At 35.5% G+C, this 20,356-nt stretch overlaps 1 protein-coding gene across 2 annotated transcripts in view; it reads left to right on the top strand.

The window, feature by feature from the left end:
• The window catches only part of MON2 (MON2 homolog, regulator of endosome-to-Golgi trafficking), a 170,953-nt gene that overhangs the window by 77,946 nt on the left and 72,651 nt on the right, over nucleotides 1-20,356 (top strand). For both annotated transcript variants that reach the window (XM_001363454.5, XM_001363373.5), the window contains exons 22-25: nucleotides 569-744; nucleotides 7,667-7,829; nucleotides 8,756-9,049; nucleotides 10,095-10,293. In XM_001363454.5, coding sequence (XP_001363491.1) covers nucleotides 569-744; nucleotides 7,667-7,829; nucleotides 8,756-9,049; nucleotides 10,095-10,293 — 832 coding nt within the window. The remainder of the gene's footprint in view (nucleotides 1-568; nucleotides 745-7,666; nucleotides 7,830-8,755; nucleotides 9,050-10,094; nucleotides 10,294-20,356) is intronic.

Here is a 20,356-nt window from a genome sequence, read left to right as displayed (position 1 = left end):
GGGTGGAAATGGTTACCTAGGTCGTGCTGGCTTCAAATCAGTGTACAGTTGACCTCCATAAATCCTTTACAGATCAAAATCTATGGTCTTGTAAACATAAAATCATAAATAAACATTTTTTTCTATCTTACTATATACTTTTTAAAAAAGTAACAAATGACTTATTAGTATTAACATTTTTTTTAATCTTCTAGTAAAAGGGTCAAAACAAGATCAGCCTAGGCTTTTTATATTTATAAATATTATAAATTTTTATAGATATTTATAGATATAAATGAATGTTCATAATAATGTCCCTAAAACATAGTTTTTTAGGTTTTTTAAAAAATAGATATCATTTAAATACTTTTTAAAGCACCTTTATGTAAGCTCTGTTGTAGATAGCTCTCTTATTCACATTTTGGATCAAGGGAATCTACTTTTATTATTCATATAATTTTCTGCTTTATATAAATGTGTAGAGTTGTTTGTTTTTTAAATATTCATTCACCATGTTTGTCTATGTTATTTTCCATCATTTAAAAAAATATCCCTTCAGTTTCTTTTACTAATTTTTTTTTCCTTTTAGAGGTTACAGTTGCTTTTATTGAACCCCTTGAAGGAGTTATCCAGTATTATCCACCCTGATATAAGACTCAAGCAGTTGGAATGTGTATTACAGATTCTGCAGAGTCAGGGAGACAGTCTTGGGCCTGGATGGCCATTAGTGCTTGGGGTTATGGGAGCAATCCGAAATGATCAAGGGTGAGTAATTGAAGTAAACATCTAAAAATTTATATAAATTAGGTGTAAGTCTGAAACTTTGTTTAAATTAGACATTTTTCCAAGGCCTGTTCTCTTCTGTTGTTAAGTGGACTTCCTTCTATTCCTTTGGTTTCAGTGGGGAAATAGGTCTTTGTGTCTTTCTCCCAGGCTTATCTTCATGTAACTTTTTTCTCTTAGCACTTCCTTATAAATAAATCTTACCTATGATAAAAATGTTTCATAGGACATCCAAATTATATAATAATGGAATTGTGTCTAAACATTTTGCATAAGTCACCAGCAAAAAATTCTTGAATGTAAAATCTTTAGACCAAGGATTACTTTTCATTTTTTCTTTACATCCTGTGTGCCTACATAGTGAATTGCACATGCTAGGTGCTTAATGAATTTAATCATCTTCCTAATCCATAGAACTTGTATATGAAATTTACTGAAGGCCTCGCTTCTATAAAAGTTAAAATTAATGCCAAATAATAAAAATGTTATATTTTAGTTATTAAATGATCATTAGAAATCAAGGAATAAAGAAGATACAAAATAAAAACCACGTGCCCGTGGCTGATTAGCCATTTCAAAATCCCCACTCACCACCATGCTTGCTGTACACCCAAGAGAATGAGCAGGGCCACCCACTCAATATTTATCCCTTGTCTACAGGAAGTATGAAATTACAGGAAGTCAGTGGTCTCCCAGGCAATGTAGTTCTTTTTTAGGGTAACAGATTTTCAATTATACATTTTCCCCTGATGATCGATTTGGGGGGACTAGTCTCCCCAATTTGATCATTTAACATAATCAACTTTTAAATTACAGTAATTAGGGGATAAAAGGGAATGATTTCTAGGCACAATGACAAAAGCCAGTTAGGAGACAGTTCCTTTTGGCATAAGAATATACTTACAAAACAAATACATTCAACCCCACACAGTTCAAATCACCACATCCCAAAGTTCACTCTGGATCTTCTTAGTGCAGTGTGTGGTTTGTGGAGGCATCTTCATGGTGCCTTCTCCAAACAGTTCACTTTCTGGATTTGGAGAGATAGCATGTTTCTTATCCTAAAATTATTCTCAAAAAAAATTAAATATTGCATTTTAGAATAATTACACATTCCCCCTGAAGAAGGTGTTGAAAAACACAGGGATCACTTAGGAATGCATGGCTGAGTTATGAGGTATATGAATCAATTGGCAAGGGAAATAAAAAATATTTTTAAAAAATCTAAATAAAAGAAAAGACAACTTCTGGATGAAATATAGACTATTAAAGTTTTATGTGTAAAAATTCTAAGTAAAGGAAAATAAATCTATAACAGGTCCTTGAATCAGGGCCAAATTAAAGTGATATCTGTCCCACAAGTCTGTAGGACAAAATGCAGTAATATTTCACTTACCCATTTGCAGCCAAGACTATAAGAAGTTGCCATACTATAAGAGAGAAAAAAGGACTAGATTTTAATGTGATAGGGAAGTGTTATTCCCTGGTCTGATTTTTTGTCATTCTCAGGTATTGGGGGAACCAGCATGATAGCCAGACTTTGGTACTTGTCTGTGAGTATTTCACAGAGAGCGTGGATCCAAGGTGTCCTACATCTTAACATATGTCAAGTGTCCCATAATATTTTTAAACAATCAGTAGCATCATTTTTATAGTCTAAAGGTTTTTGGGTATGTATTGACATCAGGGCAAATGTATTTTAAACTTATATTATTGCAAAATCAAAAAATCAAAGAAAATCTCAATACTGGTGACATGAGCTTCAAATACAAAAAGGAGAGAAAAAATAAAATTGAAATAGTATATTGCACATGCAATCAAAAACAATAAAAAGTTTTAAAAATCAAAAATATATAGCTTACAATCATTGACACTGTGTCAGTTAAGAAAAGGTAGAATACAAAGGTCTCTCGCCCCAAAAATGAGATTCATGTCCTCCTTCAAACCTGACCGTGATCCACTCTTGAGTATAAGCCAATGATTTTCACAAAGTAATAGTTTTTTATAAAGAACAGTAATACCACAGGTAATGTACATTCAAAAAGTTTCAATATCCCCAAAGTTTTAATAGCCCATTTAATGACAGTAGCAAATAAACCCACTATCATATTTTATATAATGGATACTTGTCACAATTTTTTCAGGTGTAGCAATTTTTCAACCTTGGCTGAAATACTTTTTTAAAAATCTATTACTGCCATTATTACAAAAATGTGGCAGAGGAGTCTAGACAAAATCAAACCTTTGTATTGTTTATGTTGGGTCTAAAAATGTCACCAAGAATCTAGATCATTCTGGTGGAAGGTGAGCTGAAGAGTTACAATTGAGAGATGCTTCCTCTTGGGAGCCATCTAGGGGTACCATGCCCTGGGATCAACTTCTCAGCTCCTTTGGTACGAGACTGTTATGTCCCATCCATTCACATTTTCACAAATGCAGGAGGTGGGGATTATAATTGTACTTCACTTCAGCTACTAAAATGGTTTTAAAATTCACACTTACCTCTTGTTACAAATAACTCAGAGGCAGGCAAAATGATCAGAGTTGTTGAAAAAAAAATTTTTTTAATCATGTCTAAAGACCCCTTAAAATCAATTTGAGATATTTAGCTCATTAAATTTACCAGAGGTTGTTAACCAGGTTGACAGAGTCCATCCACCATATGTGTGACAATTTATAAAGCCAAAATGGAAGAAAAAGCTGTTTTTATATGGGCTTATTCAATAATATTTGTTCATTATAGTTATAGGGGAAAAGGAACAGAATATATCAGTAGTTAAAACACAGTAGATTAAACTGATACAGTGTAACAGAATAGTATTAAATACATTAATATATGAACTTAAAACAAAATTAAATTTTAAAGCAGACGATCAGCAAAATACAATAAAATATAGAGACTTTAATAAAACAATGTAGTCTGAAAGGGCTTAAAATTTCCACCTATAGTCTCTTTAAAGTCCCTTTCTCTATATCTCCAGATTCCTTTTGTCAGAACTGTGGTATTTCCCATAGTGAAGGAGAACATGGATTTGAGGAATCTCAGACTGGATGAATATTAGAGACTGGGCAGGTCCAAGTGGCAAAGGGTTGTAGGGAGATGAATTTCTTCCCTGAATCTCAGGCAAGATAGGTGAAAAGATCAGTACACTCATGAATGGTAGAAGCTGTTTGAAATAGGCAAGGTACTGCTCTTTCATAGAGTACATCATGCTTGTAATTTACTTCCTGTTTGGAAGAGTAACTTCCTCCTTCCCTTCCTCCCTGAAGTAAAATGCTAGGGAATAGTTTGTTTAGGAGGCTAATCATTGCCTGAGGAAAATACATCCTGGTTTTTACCATTACCCTAAGAGTGGCTTCAAGTTTGTGAGCTCTGAAGATACAGTGGCAGCTACCAGCAGGAACGAAGTTGGGCTGGGGCCGAAGCCAAAGCAGGAGTATGTAAAGATTAAAAATTAGGGGAAACTGAGGCAATAGAAATTAGTTTCTCCCTGCAAGGAGTATTATATTTTTAGAGGTTTATTTAAGATTAAGAACTTAAGACTATATAAGTAAGAAAAGCACGTGTCTAGGCCTAGAGAGAGGCCTAGACATCCTCACCTACATCATGAAAGACCCGTCTGCTTGCAAGTGGAAACAGGAAAAAAAAGAGAGACCCAGAAGCCTTTCCAATCAGGTTAAATACCCCATCTCGATCTCGGCCCAGGTGAGAATTCAGTGATATTACAAAGCAGGAAGGAGAGTAAGGACTTCTGGGGGTTGGAAGTCCTGGATTCCAGTCTCCATTTTTACATACCTCCGTTTGATCCTCTGGGAAGAAGGACTTCCCCAAAGGATCATAAAAACATAATCAATTTAAAGATTACAATAATTTGAGGATAAGGGGGGGGAAAAACAATAATTGCTGGACGCATTGACAAAAAGCCAGTTAGGGGGCAGTCCCCTTTGGCATGAAAAGTATACATACAAATAAATGTTTAATCAACTACACCCAAAGTTCAATTTGGATTTCTTTTTTGTGCAGCTTGTGATCTTGAGGCATCTTCATGGTGTCTTCTCCAACAGTTCAGTTTCTGGATTCAGGGAAGTAGCATCTTTCTTTACCTAAAATTCTTCTCAAAAGGAATTTAAACTTTGCAATTTAAATAATGAGCAGGACTAGGAGCAAGCAGGATAGGCAGCAGCAACCAAAAGCAGCAGTGAGGAATGAGGAACATAAACACAGGCTCAAGCAGATGGGCAAGAATCCTGAGACTGAAAACAGTCAGGCCCATAGGGAGGGCGACTGGGCAAAAAGTAGGGAAAGAAAAAAATAGAGAGTTTGGAGTTCTTGGGGGGTATGGGGGAGGATAGCACCAAAAAAAGCCTGGGCAGGAGAAACGTGGCTTAAAAAAAATTATCTAGCCTATCTTCAAAAAATTGAGAGTTTTTCTCATCCCTTCTGTTTGCCAAAAACTGTAAAAATTAACATTAAACCTCAATAATAAAAATAATAATATATTATAGGAGATTTATTAAATGATTATTAGAAATCAAGGAATAAGGAGGATACAAAGTAAAGACCATATGCCCATGGCTGATTAGCCATTTCAAAATCCCCATTCACTACCACCTCATTCACCATGCTTGCTATATGCCCAAGAGAGCAAGCAGGACTGCCCACTCAATATTTATCCCCTGACTATAGGAAGTACATAATGATAGGAAGTCAGTGGGCTCCCAGGAAATGTAGTTCCTTTTTAGGCTAACAGATTTTCAATTATATACTTCCCAGTAGCAGATTATTAAGTAGAAAAAGTGAACTTTTCCACATTTTTATAAGTGATAAATGAAAAATGAAACTCTTTGATGAAGGAGGGATTGACTGTGCACTGGACTTCTACCTTTCTTTCTTATAGCTCCTTGATCTCTTTGTTGTGTCTATTTTGGTGGCGTTTGGATGTTTGCAGCATTGTTCTGAAAAACATTTTCCCCATTTGAGAAGCATAAACATTGAATCATACTCTAACTTATAGTATCTGTTTATTTGTGAAGTGTAAGTACCTATATTGAAGATTTAACACTTCTTTTGAGCAAGTCAGAGCTGAGTTCAGCACACTCCTGCTAATATCTGGACATAACATTTGAAGGTTCCCTGTTCCTTATCACAACCCCCATCACTCGACCCTTTCCTTTTCCGGACTTTAAATTTTTTTTCTTTTTTAAAAAATCTGTATCTTTAGTTAACCAGTTCAATTTTACAATATTTTTTGGATCTTAAATGCCTTGTACCGGTGTCCAGTTGCTGTTCATCTTTTTAAAATCTAATCTAACTTCTTTCCTGCTTTATTACCATCAAATGTAACAGAGAAAGCAGCATAATTATGTTGACTGAGTCCACTACAGATCTCTTAGTCAATCTCAGCTGGCCCTCACTATTACATGCTAAGTCCTTTAACCTTTTCTGATCACACGCACACACACATGCACGCATGCACATACATGTACTCCTTTACATCTTCTCATCTCAAGACAATTATATCTCCGGCTGCCAGTAAATGGAGAACTTCATTTCATCCTGACATTGCCTGAAATTGACACTGTCCATCATGAGGCTCCTCTCTCTTGTACTCATCAGATCACTTCAGTGTCATTCATCAACTTTGCTGTCATCAAAGAGAATGGCTAGGCTCCTCCCTGCCAACAATAACTCCTCTATTCATGCCCTTGATTCCATCGTGTTATTCACTGGACAAGCTCTACAGTGACAATTATGAAGCAGTCTGTGATGAGCTTACTTTTGTGACAAACTCAACCAGATAGTGTAGATTATTACAAAGTTTAGAGATGTGACCCCAAAACTATCTTAAACAAGGTGAGTTAGTAGTCTCTATACATATAATATACATGGAAATTATAAAAAAGAATTTACCAAAAACTTGTTGTAAGCCAGTGATTTCATCTGTCCTTTGTTGTTACTAAAAAAGGGCAAGGTTTTCTTTTTCCATCTCTACAACTTCTGGCCTTCACTCTCTCATTCTTGAAATGTGTAAAAATTGAAATTAATTTTAAATTATTGTAATTTAAAAGTTGGTTATGTTTACAAGATCCATTGGAGAGACTAGTCTTCCAAGGAATCTAGGGGGCAATGTGTAATTGGAAATCTTGTGCCTTTGAACTACATTTCCCAGGAGTCCACTGACTTCCTGTCATTATGTGCTGATGTAGACAGGAGATAAATTGGGTGGTCTTCTGTGGCTAGCCTCTCTTTCCTTCCTGGGTTGGGACATTGGTGGAGTGGGCTGTTTAAGCAGGTAGATTAGCTATGAGCATGTGGCTTTATTTTGTTATTTTTAATGATAAATCTTATAAAATATAATATTTTAAGTTATTATATAATTAATTTTAATTTTTACAAATGCCATTTATTTTCTGTATTTGGGAATTTTTAAACTTCCTCCAGCTTGAACAATAGAGCTTCATATTTTAGTGGAGGTTTTTAACAAAAGTCATATGAGACTACCTTAAGAAAATAAGGGCCTCGTTTCTTATTGTCCTATAGTATACTTTTCTTATAAAATTGTGAAAACAAAATAGTAATAGTGTGCTGTCTTTCTCACTGATTAAAAACATTTATACAGGTCCCTAACATTTTCTTAAAGTTGCTTCCTTTTTGAAACAAAAGCAAATTAAATTGTTATCTAAACTCTGCAAAAAATGTTGAAGTGTTATTACACTTATTTGTAACAACTTGAATATTATTATTAGTATACATGTGAGGAAAATTTGTGAGGTAAGAATGGCTTTACTGTGATTTGTTTTATTGTAAAATAGTTAGAGTGAGTTGTGATTAGTAATGTTAGAGTTGTGAAATGTTCCAAGTTATACCTACAGATCCATATTTCTTAACTTTTCATATTCCCAGAGAGTCCTTAATAAGAACTGCATTCCAATGTCTTCAATTAGTTGTGACAGATTTTCTACCGACAATGCCTTGTACCTGCCTACAGATAGTTGTAGATGTTGCAGGTAGCTTTGGACTTCATAATCAAGAGCTTAATATTAGCTTAACATCAATAGGCTTACTGGTAAGTGTCTTGCTGCTTTCTTTCTCTTATTATATTAATATCATAATTGAGCAGTTAGTCATTCTTATAAATTATAAATCATTCCTAAAGATTGCACAGTAGAGAAAGTATTTGATTATAAGGTCAGAAGATTAGTCTAATTCCGTGATTAAGAAACTGTGACCCATAGAACTTAAGTGATTTTCCTAAGGTCACATGGACAACAGAACTAAGATTAAAACCAAGGTTCTTTGTCTCTAGCTACATCATTCTTGTCATTGCATCCTTCTCTCATAGTTGTCTGTCTATTGTTCCTGATTCTTACTACATGGTTAATGTCTTTTATTTGTTATATACATAACCTTAATTAATGACTTTTATTACATTTCTATTATAATCAGTTTTATCAGTAGGCTCTATCCTACTTAATTTCACCACTCACATTTCAATTTTTTTGTTACATGCTTATAAAATTTTCAAGAGACTGTATTTCCTGATTCATAACCTTATAAGATCACCATATTGGTATTAAGGGGGATTGATTTTTGTGCCTGCACACTGATTGCCCAAATTCTGTTTGTCAGAATCTTTTATTTTTACTCAGTGTTGACCCCATCTCATTTTCCATTTGCAGTTCTAGTCTAATATAAAACCTTAATTAATTGATCTTCCATATGCAAAATCATGTATCAAAAATTATAGTGTTTATACTGCAAAAATAATCTATTAAGTTGGAAATCAATTATGCCTAAACACTAAAAGAGTTTTCTCAAAGTGTGTTTACTTTTCATCAGTGTATATAATAGCATGATTGTGCATACTCTATTTAAATAAACATTTCTTTATTTCAAAAGACTGCTTTGAAAGATACAGTTTAACTATATACCAAAGACCTGAGTTATATTTATGAACTAATGAAGTAAATTTTTTTCTACCTTATTTTATAGTGGAATATTTCAGATTATTTTTTCCAAAGAGGTGAAATTATTGAAAAAGAATTGAACAGAGAAGAGGCAGCACAGCAAAAGCAAGCAGAAGAGAAAGGAGTAGTTTTAAATCGTCCCTTCCACCCTGCACCACCATTTGACTGTTTGTGGCTGTGTCTTTATGCCAAGCTTGGTGAACTCTGTGTGGATCCACGGCCTGCTGTCAGGAAAAGTGCAGGGCAGACTCTCTTTTCTACCATTGGGGCCCATGGAACTTTATTGCAGCACTCAACATGGCACACTGTTATTTGGAAGGTATTTCAAAGGAGCTGGGGGTTTGGAGTCCTATAAGAGAGGAATTTATTAGTTTAAGGTATTTAAAAATAATGGAATTTCCCTATTTGCCTTTTATAGTGAAAAAATAACATTCTGATCATTTAAAAAAAATTTTGTTTCATACACAGAGAATATATTAAAACATCAAACTACAATGTTTTTCTGATTCATATCTTGTTCTTTTCTCCTCTTTGATTATTTGTCCCTATTTCTCCTGGCTCACAAACTGGAAAAAACTAGAGGATAGTATAAAAGGAAAATATTATTACTAATAACGGTTATAGAGAATTTTTTTTAATTAAGGACCACTGACCAAGAGAAAGGAAAAAAGAGCCCCCTCCCAAGTTAAAAAAACAAAACAAAACAAAAAGACAACTTAATTTTTTCTTTTTCTTTTTTTAAAGCCTTACCTTCTGTCTTAGAATTTAATCCTAAGGCAAAAGAGGCTAGGCAGTGCCTTGCCCACAGTCATACAGCTAGAAAGTGTCTGGAGGTTGGATTTGAACTCTGGATCTCCTGTCTCCAGGCCTGGCTCTCTAGCCACCGAACCACCTACCTACCCCATAACTATATAATAGACTTTTAGAATACTTAAGGTAAAGATTTTTAAAGTCAAACCATTTTTTAGGAGATACCTTTTGGTACTTATCCTATAAGTTAGAAAAAACTAAATTGATGGCAAATTTTGTTCTTTAGGCTAGAGATACCCCTTTCAGTTCTGTGAAAGGAAGTCTCTTTGTTGAAATCCATATAATGGAATTCTGTCTAATTTCTCTTACCTGGAATGAGAAATGACCTCAAGATTACTTTTATCTTAAGTATGAGTATACAGAAGACCATAACTATGGAAATAGACTACCTCTCAGAGTTATTTTGATGAAGTTCAAAAAGTAAGCTATTATTATGATGATCAGACCCATTTTCTACCATGCATGGGGGGTGATGCCTTTTCTACGATACTTTCCCAGTAGTTTTTACCATCATTTATAATTGATATGTAACTTGTCACCTATATTCAACTTAGGTTCTCTTTCATCTACTGGACCGTGTTCGAGAAGCTTCTACCACAGCTGACAAGGAGAAGATTGAGTCAGGTGGTGGCAACATACTCATTCATCATTCAAGAGACACAGCAGAGAAACAATGGGCTGAGACATGGGTATTAACATTGGCTGGAGTTGCAAGAATATTCAATACAAGGAGATACTTATTGCAACCTCTAGGTATGTTATTCTATAACTTAAGAACTATTAATTGCATTTAGCAGTTGTAAGGGGTAAAATTTATGGTTGGACTGAATATTTGAGAGTTGGTTGCCAGGGATTTAAGTTACTAAATTCCAATGAATTACTCAAGTCAGAATGGCTTTTATGGTAGTTTATTTACAAATAGAGGGAAGAAATTAAGGAAATGAGAGAGAAAGAAAGAGAGAGATATATCCTTTCTGTACTAAGGCAGGAATTCATAGGCCCCAGCAAGGGGGAGGGGTGCCAGAGGATTAAATTCAACATGGCTTCCAGCCACAAGACCTTCTTCAAGATGAGGGGCTCTCCAGAGGCTGGTGCTTCCAGGAAAGCCAAGGAAAGGTAGTCAGCCTTTTCCAAGTGGCAGTCCAAAGAGAAGCAGTCTGAGATCTTAAGCCTGAGTTCCTCCATGGTCAAGTTCCAAGGCAAAGACCTCCTCACAGGAAGTGACCGTGAAATTTAAAGGCTGTTCTTTGCATCACTTCCTGTGTCTTACATGTACCAATGGTGGCTTAAACTTGGCTTTGGCCTGCCCAGGAGGCAGTTGGTTGTTTCTGATTTGTCACTGGTCACAGACCTTCCTCCCACACTTAATCCTTAAGTGGGGATGTCTACATTCCTGGTGGCCAAAATTCTAAAGAATAAGTAGGGTGGAGTTAATCTCAATTTCATACAGTGAATACATTAAACTAGGTCATGTAACTTTTTTTCTTAACTTTTAAGGTTAGAATCACAGGGGATATGATTTTAAGAATACTTAATCATAACATGTTTTTGAAAGTGTTGTGTATATTAATATATTAACCTTTTGGCACAACTATTTGGTTAACTTTTATGTGCAGAAGACCTTTTCTGTAACAATTCCTAATACAAAGATAGGTCATTATGTTATGTCATTATGTTATTTAGAAAATTAATGTTTTGAATGTATGGCTCATTCGTTTAGCAGGCACTTATTTGGCACTGATCCTGTACAAAGCAGAGACAAAAATAAAATAGGCCCTCCTTTTAAGGAGCTATTGGTGGGGGAATTGGGGCTGATTAATGTGTATATAGAAAATTGAATGCAAAATGTGTGCAAAGTAAGGAGGACACTAGCAATTTGAGGATCATGATAGATTTCATGTAGGAGGTGGTACTTGAACTGAATTTTGAAGGAAGCTGGGATTCTACAAAGTAAAAGTGAGGAGAGAGGGTATTTTATGCAGGGGTGGACAGCCTCATACAAGGGAATGGAGATTGTAGAAGAAATGTCAGATTAGGAATAGCAAGAAAGTAAGTTTGGCTAGAGTAATATGCAGTAAACCTGAAAAAGGAAGTTGGAACATCTTTACTCATTTGATCTATCTGGTTCTTGGCCCTTAGTGAGTCTCAGTTCTTGTATTTGTACTGAAGACTCAGGATATGAACAGTTCAGTCTCCTTTTACCACCACTTCTGCCTCACCTTGTCTTAGAGTCAGCAGAATCCTATTAGTAGAGCCTTTTTTGTGGGATCTGTTTAGGACCCTTTCTTGTTCAACATCAACTGCAAAATGTTTCTTTTTTGTGTTATATATGCTTAACTTTCATAGGCTTTAACCATGGAAATTCTATTTCTGCATTTCTCTTTAAAGAAATATCTGGATCACAGTTTTTCATAACTTCTAGAGAGAGTCAGATGTGTCTGCTGTTGTACCTAGTAGGGCTTCTATGCCAGATCTTACTGCCAATAATTGATTGTTCATGCATTCAGTATTGGTGACATCCTAAAAGATTCCATTCCTCTTCCATCTGATCTGTGCAGCCAGGGATATGGAAAAAAGCTGTTTACCTTAGCCCAAATTGAAAGTATTAGAAGCTTTCTAAAGTTGAATGAGGAGAAGTTAGTGTGTACTTTCCTACAACTCCTTCAGCTTCCAGTGATCATATGAATAAAGTCTTTGTAGTGAAGGCTAAGGCTGTCCCAAATTCTGTAATAACAAAGCAGACAAAAGATCAGCATTTTGAATGATAGGGCTGAGAGATACTGAATTCACTCTCCACAAAAGGCCTTCCCACAGAAGGAACCAAGTACCATCATATGGCAGTGGCAGTCTATATGTTAAAATGGCAAAATGAAGAAGTAACAAAAGAACATAGATTATTTCAGTCCACTCTTTTTCAAGTAGCGTACCCCATTCTTTTCTCATATAAAAATTCAGTACCTACTTTGCTCATGGATCCTCTTCTTCCTAACTTGGCCCAGGTGTCAGCAGCAGGGATTCTGAAATAGGTAAGGAACAGAGAATCACCTGAAAAATGGAGTTTTTTAGATCTAAAAATCAGGTGAGGGCCTTATCTCACCAATTACAGAGGTTCTAACAACCTCCAAGCAACCAAAAATGAACTTGATGGAAAGAAAGAAAAACCCCCATCGACTCCTAACCTCAAATTAAGGGACATGAATATGTTGATTCCTCAGGATTCTACAGCTCCCTTTTTTATGAACAAAGATATTTTTTCTGGGACCTGTGGTTGCATAGTAAGCATTATAAACATACTTCTCCTGCTTTGTATTAATCTTGCACTTGAAATGGAAAAGATTTCCCTTATTCATAATTCTGCCCAGACAAGATATTTGTGAAGAAGTGGTCATTGGCTCTCTACATGTTTGTAGCAAGGCCTGAATCTTTTCTCTTTCAAATAGACTCAAAATACTAGCAAAAAGACTCCAGCAAGTCATCACAAGGGTTATTCACTATGACCAGGTAGGATTCATATCAGGAATGCAAGGATGGTTCAATATTAGGAAAACCATCCACATAATTGACCATATTAACAAGCAAACTGACAAAAATCACATGATGATCTCAATAGATGCAGAAAAAGCCTTTGATAAAATACAATACCCATTCCTATTGAAAACACTAGAAATTATAAGAATAGAAGGGCTTTTCATAAAAATAATAAATAATAAACATTATATCAGCAAAAAAAAAGACATCAGCAAACATCATCTGCAAAGATGATAAACTAGAAACCTTCCCAATAAGATCAGGAGTGAAACAAGGATGCCCGTTATCACCTCTATTATTTAACATTGTACTAGAAACACTAGTTGTAGCAATTAGAGAAGAAAAAGAAATTGAAGGTATTAAAATTGGCAGTGAGGAGACCAAGCTATCACTCTTTGCAGATGATATGATGGTCTACTTAAAGAGTCCTAGAGAATCAACCAAAAAGCTAGTTGAAATAATCAACAACTTTAGCAGAGTTGCAGGATACAAAATAAACCCACATAAGTCATCAGCATTTCTATGCAAGAATTAGAAAGAGAAATTCCATTTAAAATCACCCTAGACAATATAAAATATTAGGAATCTATCTGCCGAGACAAACACAGGAACTATATGAACACAACTACAAAACACTCTCCACACAATTAAAACTAGATCTAAACAATTGGAAAAACATTGATTGCTCATGAGTGGGATGAGCTAACATACTAAAAATGACAATCCTACCCAAATTAATTTACCTATTTAGTGCCATACCCATTGAACTACCAAAAAAACTTTTTTACTGAATTAGAAAAAAACTTAGTAAAGTTCATTTGGAAGAACAAAAGATCAAAGATATCCAGGGAAATCATGAAAAAAAAATGCAAAGGAAGGAGGACTTGCAGTCCCAGATCTCAACTATACTATAAAGCAGTGATCATCAAAACAATTTGGTACTGGCTAAGAGACAGAAAGGAGGATCAGTGGAATAGACTTGGGGTAAATGACCTCAGCAAGACAGTCTATGATATGCCCAAAGATCCCAGCTTTTGGGACCAAAACACACTATTTGATTAAAAACTGCTGGGAAAATTGGAAGACAGTATAGGAGAGATTAGGTTTGGATCAATATCTCACACCCTACACCAAGATAAACTCAGAATGGGTGAATAAAGAAGGAAACTATAAGCAAATTAGATAAACACAGAATAGTATACTTGTCAGATCTGTGGGAAAGGAAAGACTTTAAAATCAAGCAAGAGCTAGAAAAAAATCACAAAATGTAAAATCAATAGTTTTGATTATATCAAATTAAAAAGTTTTTGTACAAATAAAACTAATGCGTCCAAAATTGGAAGGGAAGCAACAAATTGGGAAACAATCTTCATTACAAATACCTCTGACAAGTCTAATTAATCAAATTTATAAAGAGCTAAACCAATTGTACAAAAAAAATCAAGCCATTATCCTATTGATAAATGGACAAGGGACATAAATAGGTAATTTTCAGTTAAAGAAATCAAAACTATTAAAAAGCACATGAAAAAGTGCTCTAAATCTCTTATAATCAGAGAGATGCAAATCAAAACAACTCGGAGGTATTACCTTACACCTAGTAGATTGGCTAACATGACAGCAAAGGAAAGTTATGAATGCTGGAGGGGATGTGGCAAAGTCGGGACATTAATGCATTGCTGGTGGAGTTGTGAATTGATCCAACCAGGGCAATTTGGAACTATGCCCAAAGGGCTCTAAAAGACTGTCTGCCCTTTGATCCAGCCATAGCACTGCTGGGTTTGTACCCCAAAGAAATAATAAGGAAGAAGACTTGTATTCATATTCATAGCTGCATTCTTTGTGGTGGCCAAAATTTGGAAAATGAGGGGATGCCCTTCAATTGGGGAATGGCTGAACAAATTGTGGTATATGTTGGTGATAGAATATTGTTGCGCCCAAAGGAATAATAAAGTGGAGGAATTCCATGGGAACTGGAACAACCTCCAGGAATTGATGCAGAGTGAGAGGAGCAGAACCAGGAAAACATGATACACAGAGACTGATACACTATGGTACAACAGAATGTAATGGACTTCTCCATTAGTGGCAATGCAGTGACCTTGCACAACTAGGAGGAATCTACGAGAAAAACCACTATCCACATTCAGAGGAAACATGGATCGAAGGGATATGGTTGGAGATGTAGACTAAATGAACATCCTAGTGCAAACATCAACAACATGGAAATAGGTTCTGATCAAGGACATAATTAATACCCAATGAAAGTGAGCCTTGCCTGCGGGAAGGTTGGGTGGAGGGGAGGGAGGGAAATAATGTGAATATTGTACCCAAGTATTAATGTTCTAAATTGACTAAATTAATTCAAATGAAAAAAAAAATAAAAATGTTATTCCCCCCCCCAAAAAATAAATAAAATAAATAAAGTAGACCCAAAGTTGATCTGATAAACCTCTTAAAATACAATTAATTGCAACCAAATATATTAATCTACAGAACTAGATTACAGTGAATAAATTGAAAAGTTAAACTGAAGCAGAGTATTTTATATACCTAAACCGAAACACAAAAAGGTAGATTGAAGTCAAATTGTAAAGAGTTCCAAAAGTCAAGTAATTATTTGTATTTACCCCTGGAGAAAGAACGAAAACAATAACTAACTTGCCCGGAACATGATATGGTCAGACCTTTGCTTTAAGAATACTAGTTTGGTAGTGGTGTGGAAGAAAAATTGGAGAGGCCCAAGGCTGGAGGCTGTGTCAGTAATCTAGGCATTAGTTGATAAGACCCTGAACTAGTATGATGATCCTTGGAAAGTTGGTAGGATTTATTGTGGATTCTGCAATCAACAATATGAGTCCTTTTCTGTTGTGTCAACCTGTCTTTCCAGCCTGATTAAACATGGTTTCCCCTCATGCTTTCTACACTTTAGATTGTTGAGTTCACTATTTTATAACATTCCATTTACAGCCTCTGTGCTTCTGTAGAGCCTGTCTTCTGCTTTTTGGAATCTCTAGATCCACTTAAAGCTTAGCTAAATTATCACTTCCTTTAAGAACTCTTTCCTCATTCCCTCAGTTGTTTATTGTATTCCTTCCCATCCCTGTGGTTTTGTGATATATAATACTGTATTTATCTATAGTCATTATCCCCATAGTATTGTGATTCTTAACCTTCTTTGGCTCATGGAATAGTTTGCCAGTCTGGTAAAATATATTGAATCTTTCTCAGGATTTATTTATTTAAAATAATAAAGTCAATAGTTAGGATTACAAAGGAAACTAATTGAAATACAGTTATCAAAATATAAACAAGTTTATATAGAATTCAGATTAATAACCCCTTTCTGCCCTAGTAAAACATAAGCTCCATAAAGGGCAGAGACCCAATGCCTTCCTGTGTCTAGCATATACATTGTTTAATAAAATTTTTGATTGTAACAGAATAAAGGAGGAAGAAGACTTTTAGGTTTCATATTTCTTTGTATCTTTTTAGAAATGTCAATCTTTAAAGCAGCTTTTATTCTCTTTACTGTTTTAAAAGAATTTTTAGATGTCATGAGAGACAATTTCCTGGTTTTAATTTTACGTATATATGAAAGAATTCCACACCAAGGGCCTATTAGTTCACCAATTAAGAACAAAGGGCCAATGAGATCCATGGATTTGATTCAAATTTAAGCCAATTAACTATTGTAAGTGCCCGGATTTTAACCAACAAATAAATTGAGGCCATTTCCCAAGTATAATATCACTTATTAATAGGGGCATGTGATCTGTTAATAAAGAATGGGTCTGTCATGTGTGGCTTCTGCATAGAGAGACTTTCAAGAGGCCCCACTCTCTCTTTATAGGGAGAGTTATGTCTTCTTCCTGATTGGCTGGACAGTAATAGCATTTGGACCTTCCCTTGGAGCTCTGATTGGTGGACTTAGAGATCTTAACTCCTTCCCAATTACTTCCTTGCAGGGAAAAGGCTACTGTTCAGGTGGGTGGATACCTACAGCTTTTCTCTAAGCTAGGGAAATGTGGCTGATCTGCCCTTGTCTGGTACTTTAAGAAGTAGAATGTTGGTGAGTTTATGAAACCCAGCTTCCTCTTAGTAAAATTTGGCTAGAAAAATATAAGTTATCTCAATCAAGTTTTCAGTCATTCTTTCTTCTGTTGTAGTCCTACTGACCCCAAATCTAGATGATATGTTTAGTAAGGACAAAAGAAGCATATGCTTTTTGAGAGTGTTCTTTAAAGAAAAAGGAGCAAAGATATCCACTCTGTCTTTTTAAAAAAAATAAACTCTTACTTTCCATCCTCTAATCAATACTGTGTATTGGTTCCAAAGCAGAAGAGCACTAAGGACTAGGCAGTAGGGGCTAAATGACTTGCCCTGGGTCACTCAGCTAAGAAGTCTTTTTTTATTTGAACCCAAGACCTCTTGTCTTTAGGCTTGGCTCTTAATCTACTCAACTACCTAGCTAGCGCGCCCCCCCCCCCATCTTTTAACAAAAGACAGAGGCCCCATGTTAGTCAGATACGTTGGGGCCTGAGAGTAAATTACCTTAGCTTGAGAATTGAACTGCCCAACCTTCGGAGGTCAGGATTTGAGAAAGTGGATGAGTACACATAGAAATGTTGCTAATAAATAATAGAACTCAACATTAATTAATATTAATTTTACTCCTTGTTCTATTCTCTTACTAAAGAACATACCATACAGCATCCTTACCCATAACTGACCGTTAGGCAAATGCTTAGTTTGCAAGATCAGTAAGGCAAAAGAAAGCAAATATCAGCACAAAACATCTTTTGGAGGCAGCTACTCAAATTCCTCATACTTATAGAGTAGAACTTTTATGTACTTGCAATAGGAAATAAATATTATTAGAATTCCTGCACACAAGTATTAAATGCATTGTGTTATGCTTAAAATTCTCTAGAGACTGTATATTAATTTGTAATTATTTATTAGTAAAAGTGAGAGAGAGAGAGAGAGAGAGAGAGAGAGAGAGAGAGAGAGAGAGAGAGAGAGAGAGAGAGAGAGAGAGAAAATCAGATAACCACCTGTCCAGGCCTAACTAATCTGAGTTTACCATACTCAACTCCATTTACTAGCCAAGGTGGCCATGCCAGGAAAAGTCCAGCTCAAAAGAGATCTGAATATCTATACCCCACCCCAAGTTTGCTTCCTCAGGACCCTCTGTAATAAAGTCATTCATGTTGCTCTGCATCTCTTTGGTTGGACAGACTTGACTTCAATCCAGTCTTCTGGATGCCAGGAATTATGTGGGACAAGAGGCCAGTCTTTTCTGGGTGACCAAAAGGCTACACCGCCTCTGACATTCTCCCATTGTATGCATGGGCACCCAGACAAAAGGTGGGACTAATACCAACCAAAAGGGTTTTCACAAGGAATAAGGGGTAGAATTTATGTTAAATTCACACAATTAGAATCATAAGACAATGTAACCACTGATAATAGCTAGCACTTATATAGCACATTAAAGTTTGCAAAGTATATTACAAACATTATTTCATTTGATCCTCACAGCAATCAGTTGAAGTAGTCAGCTAACATTTAAATGCCTATTAAATGCCAGACATTGTGCAAAGCACTGAGAATAAAAAGAAAAGCAAAAAAACAAGGAGTTCACAATTTGATGATGGAGACAGCATGCAGGCTTGGGTTTTTTTATTGGAGGTGATCTGTGAATTCTTTCCATTGGAATTTCATTGTCTTTGTTTTGAAATTCTGTGCAGTTCTTTTCTATGATTTCTTTCATTGTGGCATTTTTGTCCTGCCATGCTCTTCCAAGAGACCTGTGATCCTTAGATTGTCTCTATGCCTCTTATCTTTGAGATCTATAGATATGCTTTGCTTATGTAGTGAACATATTTCTTTTAATGTTCTTTTTTGCTTCTCTTCTAATTTATCCTTCTGTAAATTTGCCTTTCCAATTCATTGTTCACCCTTTTTTTGGTGAGACTTGGCATTGCAGATTCTAATTTTTTGGTACAGGACAAAAATTCTACTTTCATAATTTTCATTTCTCTTTTAAAACACTTAGGAACAGTGTGTTGTGGTTTCTCCTCACATTCTACATGGACCTCTTATCTGTTGGATCATTTTCCTTTATTTTGCAGAATTTATTCATAGGTGTTTGAACTCCTTATTTAGATTTTGTGGTCATAGTTCCTTCTGTTGTTACTATTTTTCCTGTTGATTTTATCTGTTTATGCTCAAGGTCTTTGAGATTTCTTCTTCCTTAGATGTTGGATATTTTCAGTCTTTTTTTCTCCCTCTTATTTTCCATGTTGTTTATGTCTGTACTCTCTCTGTTCTGATTGTGGTTTCTAGGAGAGACCAGATCTCAAAGCATCTCAACTTCTTTCTACACTGGGTAGTTCATGGTTTACTTTTGGGTAGTCAGAACTGGCCCCAGCTGGATATTGTACTCTGTACATGAGGCTTCATTGAATGTTGCACAGCTCCTCACATGCTCCTGGACCTTTCCTATGCTGTCTGGCCTGGCATGAGCAGTTTAGTGCCTCTTTCCCTGCTACCACCTTGGCACCTACAGTTCAGAGCCTTCTCCCCCCTCTACTGGTAGTTCAGAGCTTTACAGTGCTGGTATTTGTGGGTTGCAGCCCCTGGCCGACTTTTGTTTTTTTAGTTTTGTGGCCAAGCTAATGAACCAAAGGAGGTTCACCTCTGGTGCCTGATTGATCACAGCATTAAGTTGCCTTGGGTTCTTGACAGCTATGCAACCCAACACAGTCTCTGGTAGGCCTTATCAAATGGGAAAAGCTTCAATAACCCTTTGGTAATGATGGCATGTATGACTAATATAAGCCCCCAACCTAGCATAGTGAAGGTGGGCCTCATGGTGGTGATCTTTATAGCCACAGACACTCTTGAAAAAAGGATCATAAAGTTGTTGGGTTGCTCTTCAGTGGGTGGACTACTTAGATTAATGTCAAAATCTTGAATTCATGAAAAAATAGATTGGTATACTTTTCTTGCTTCTTTGTATTTTGTACTTTATTGGTAAAAAACAATGAAAAGTTCAAAGCTAATACTGATAAATACAATGAAATTCTAATTAAAATTTAAGTATAATTTTCTAGTAATTTTTTCCCTACATTAAAAAAAATTTCTTACTTCTCTCTATACCTTCTAAGAGAGCTGTCTCTTTTACTGACAAATGTTTTAAAAAGGAATTTTTTAATAGTTCTTCAAAATAAACATAAAAAAATGTTCAATATTCTTTGCAATATTCCACATCAATGGGCTT

This window comes from Monodelphis domestica, chromosome 5 (genome assembly GCF_027887165.1).
Source record: "Monodelphis domestica isolate mMonDom1 chromosome 5, mMonDom1.pri, whole genome shotgun sequence".
Classification (NCBI taxonomy): Eukaryota; Metazoa; Chordata; class Mammalia; order Didelphimorphia; family Didelphidae; genus Monodelphis; species Monodelphis domestica.
Note: the sequence above shows the minus strand (reverse complement) of the source record. Positions and strands in the feature narration are given on the sequence as shown.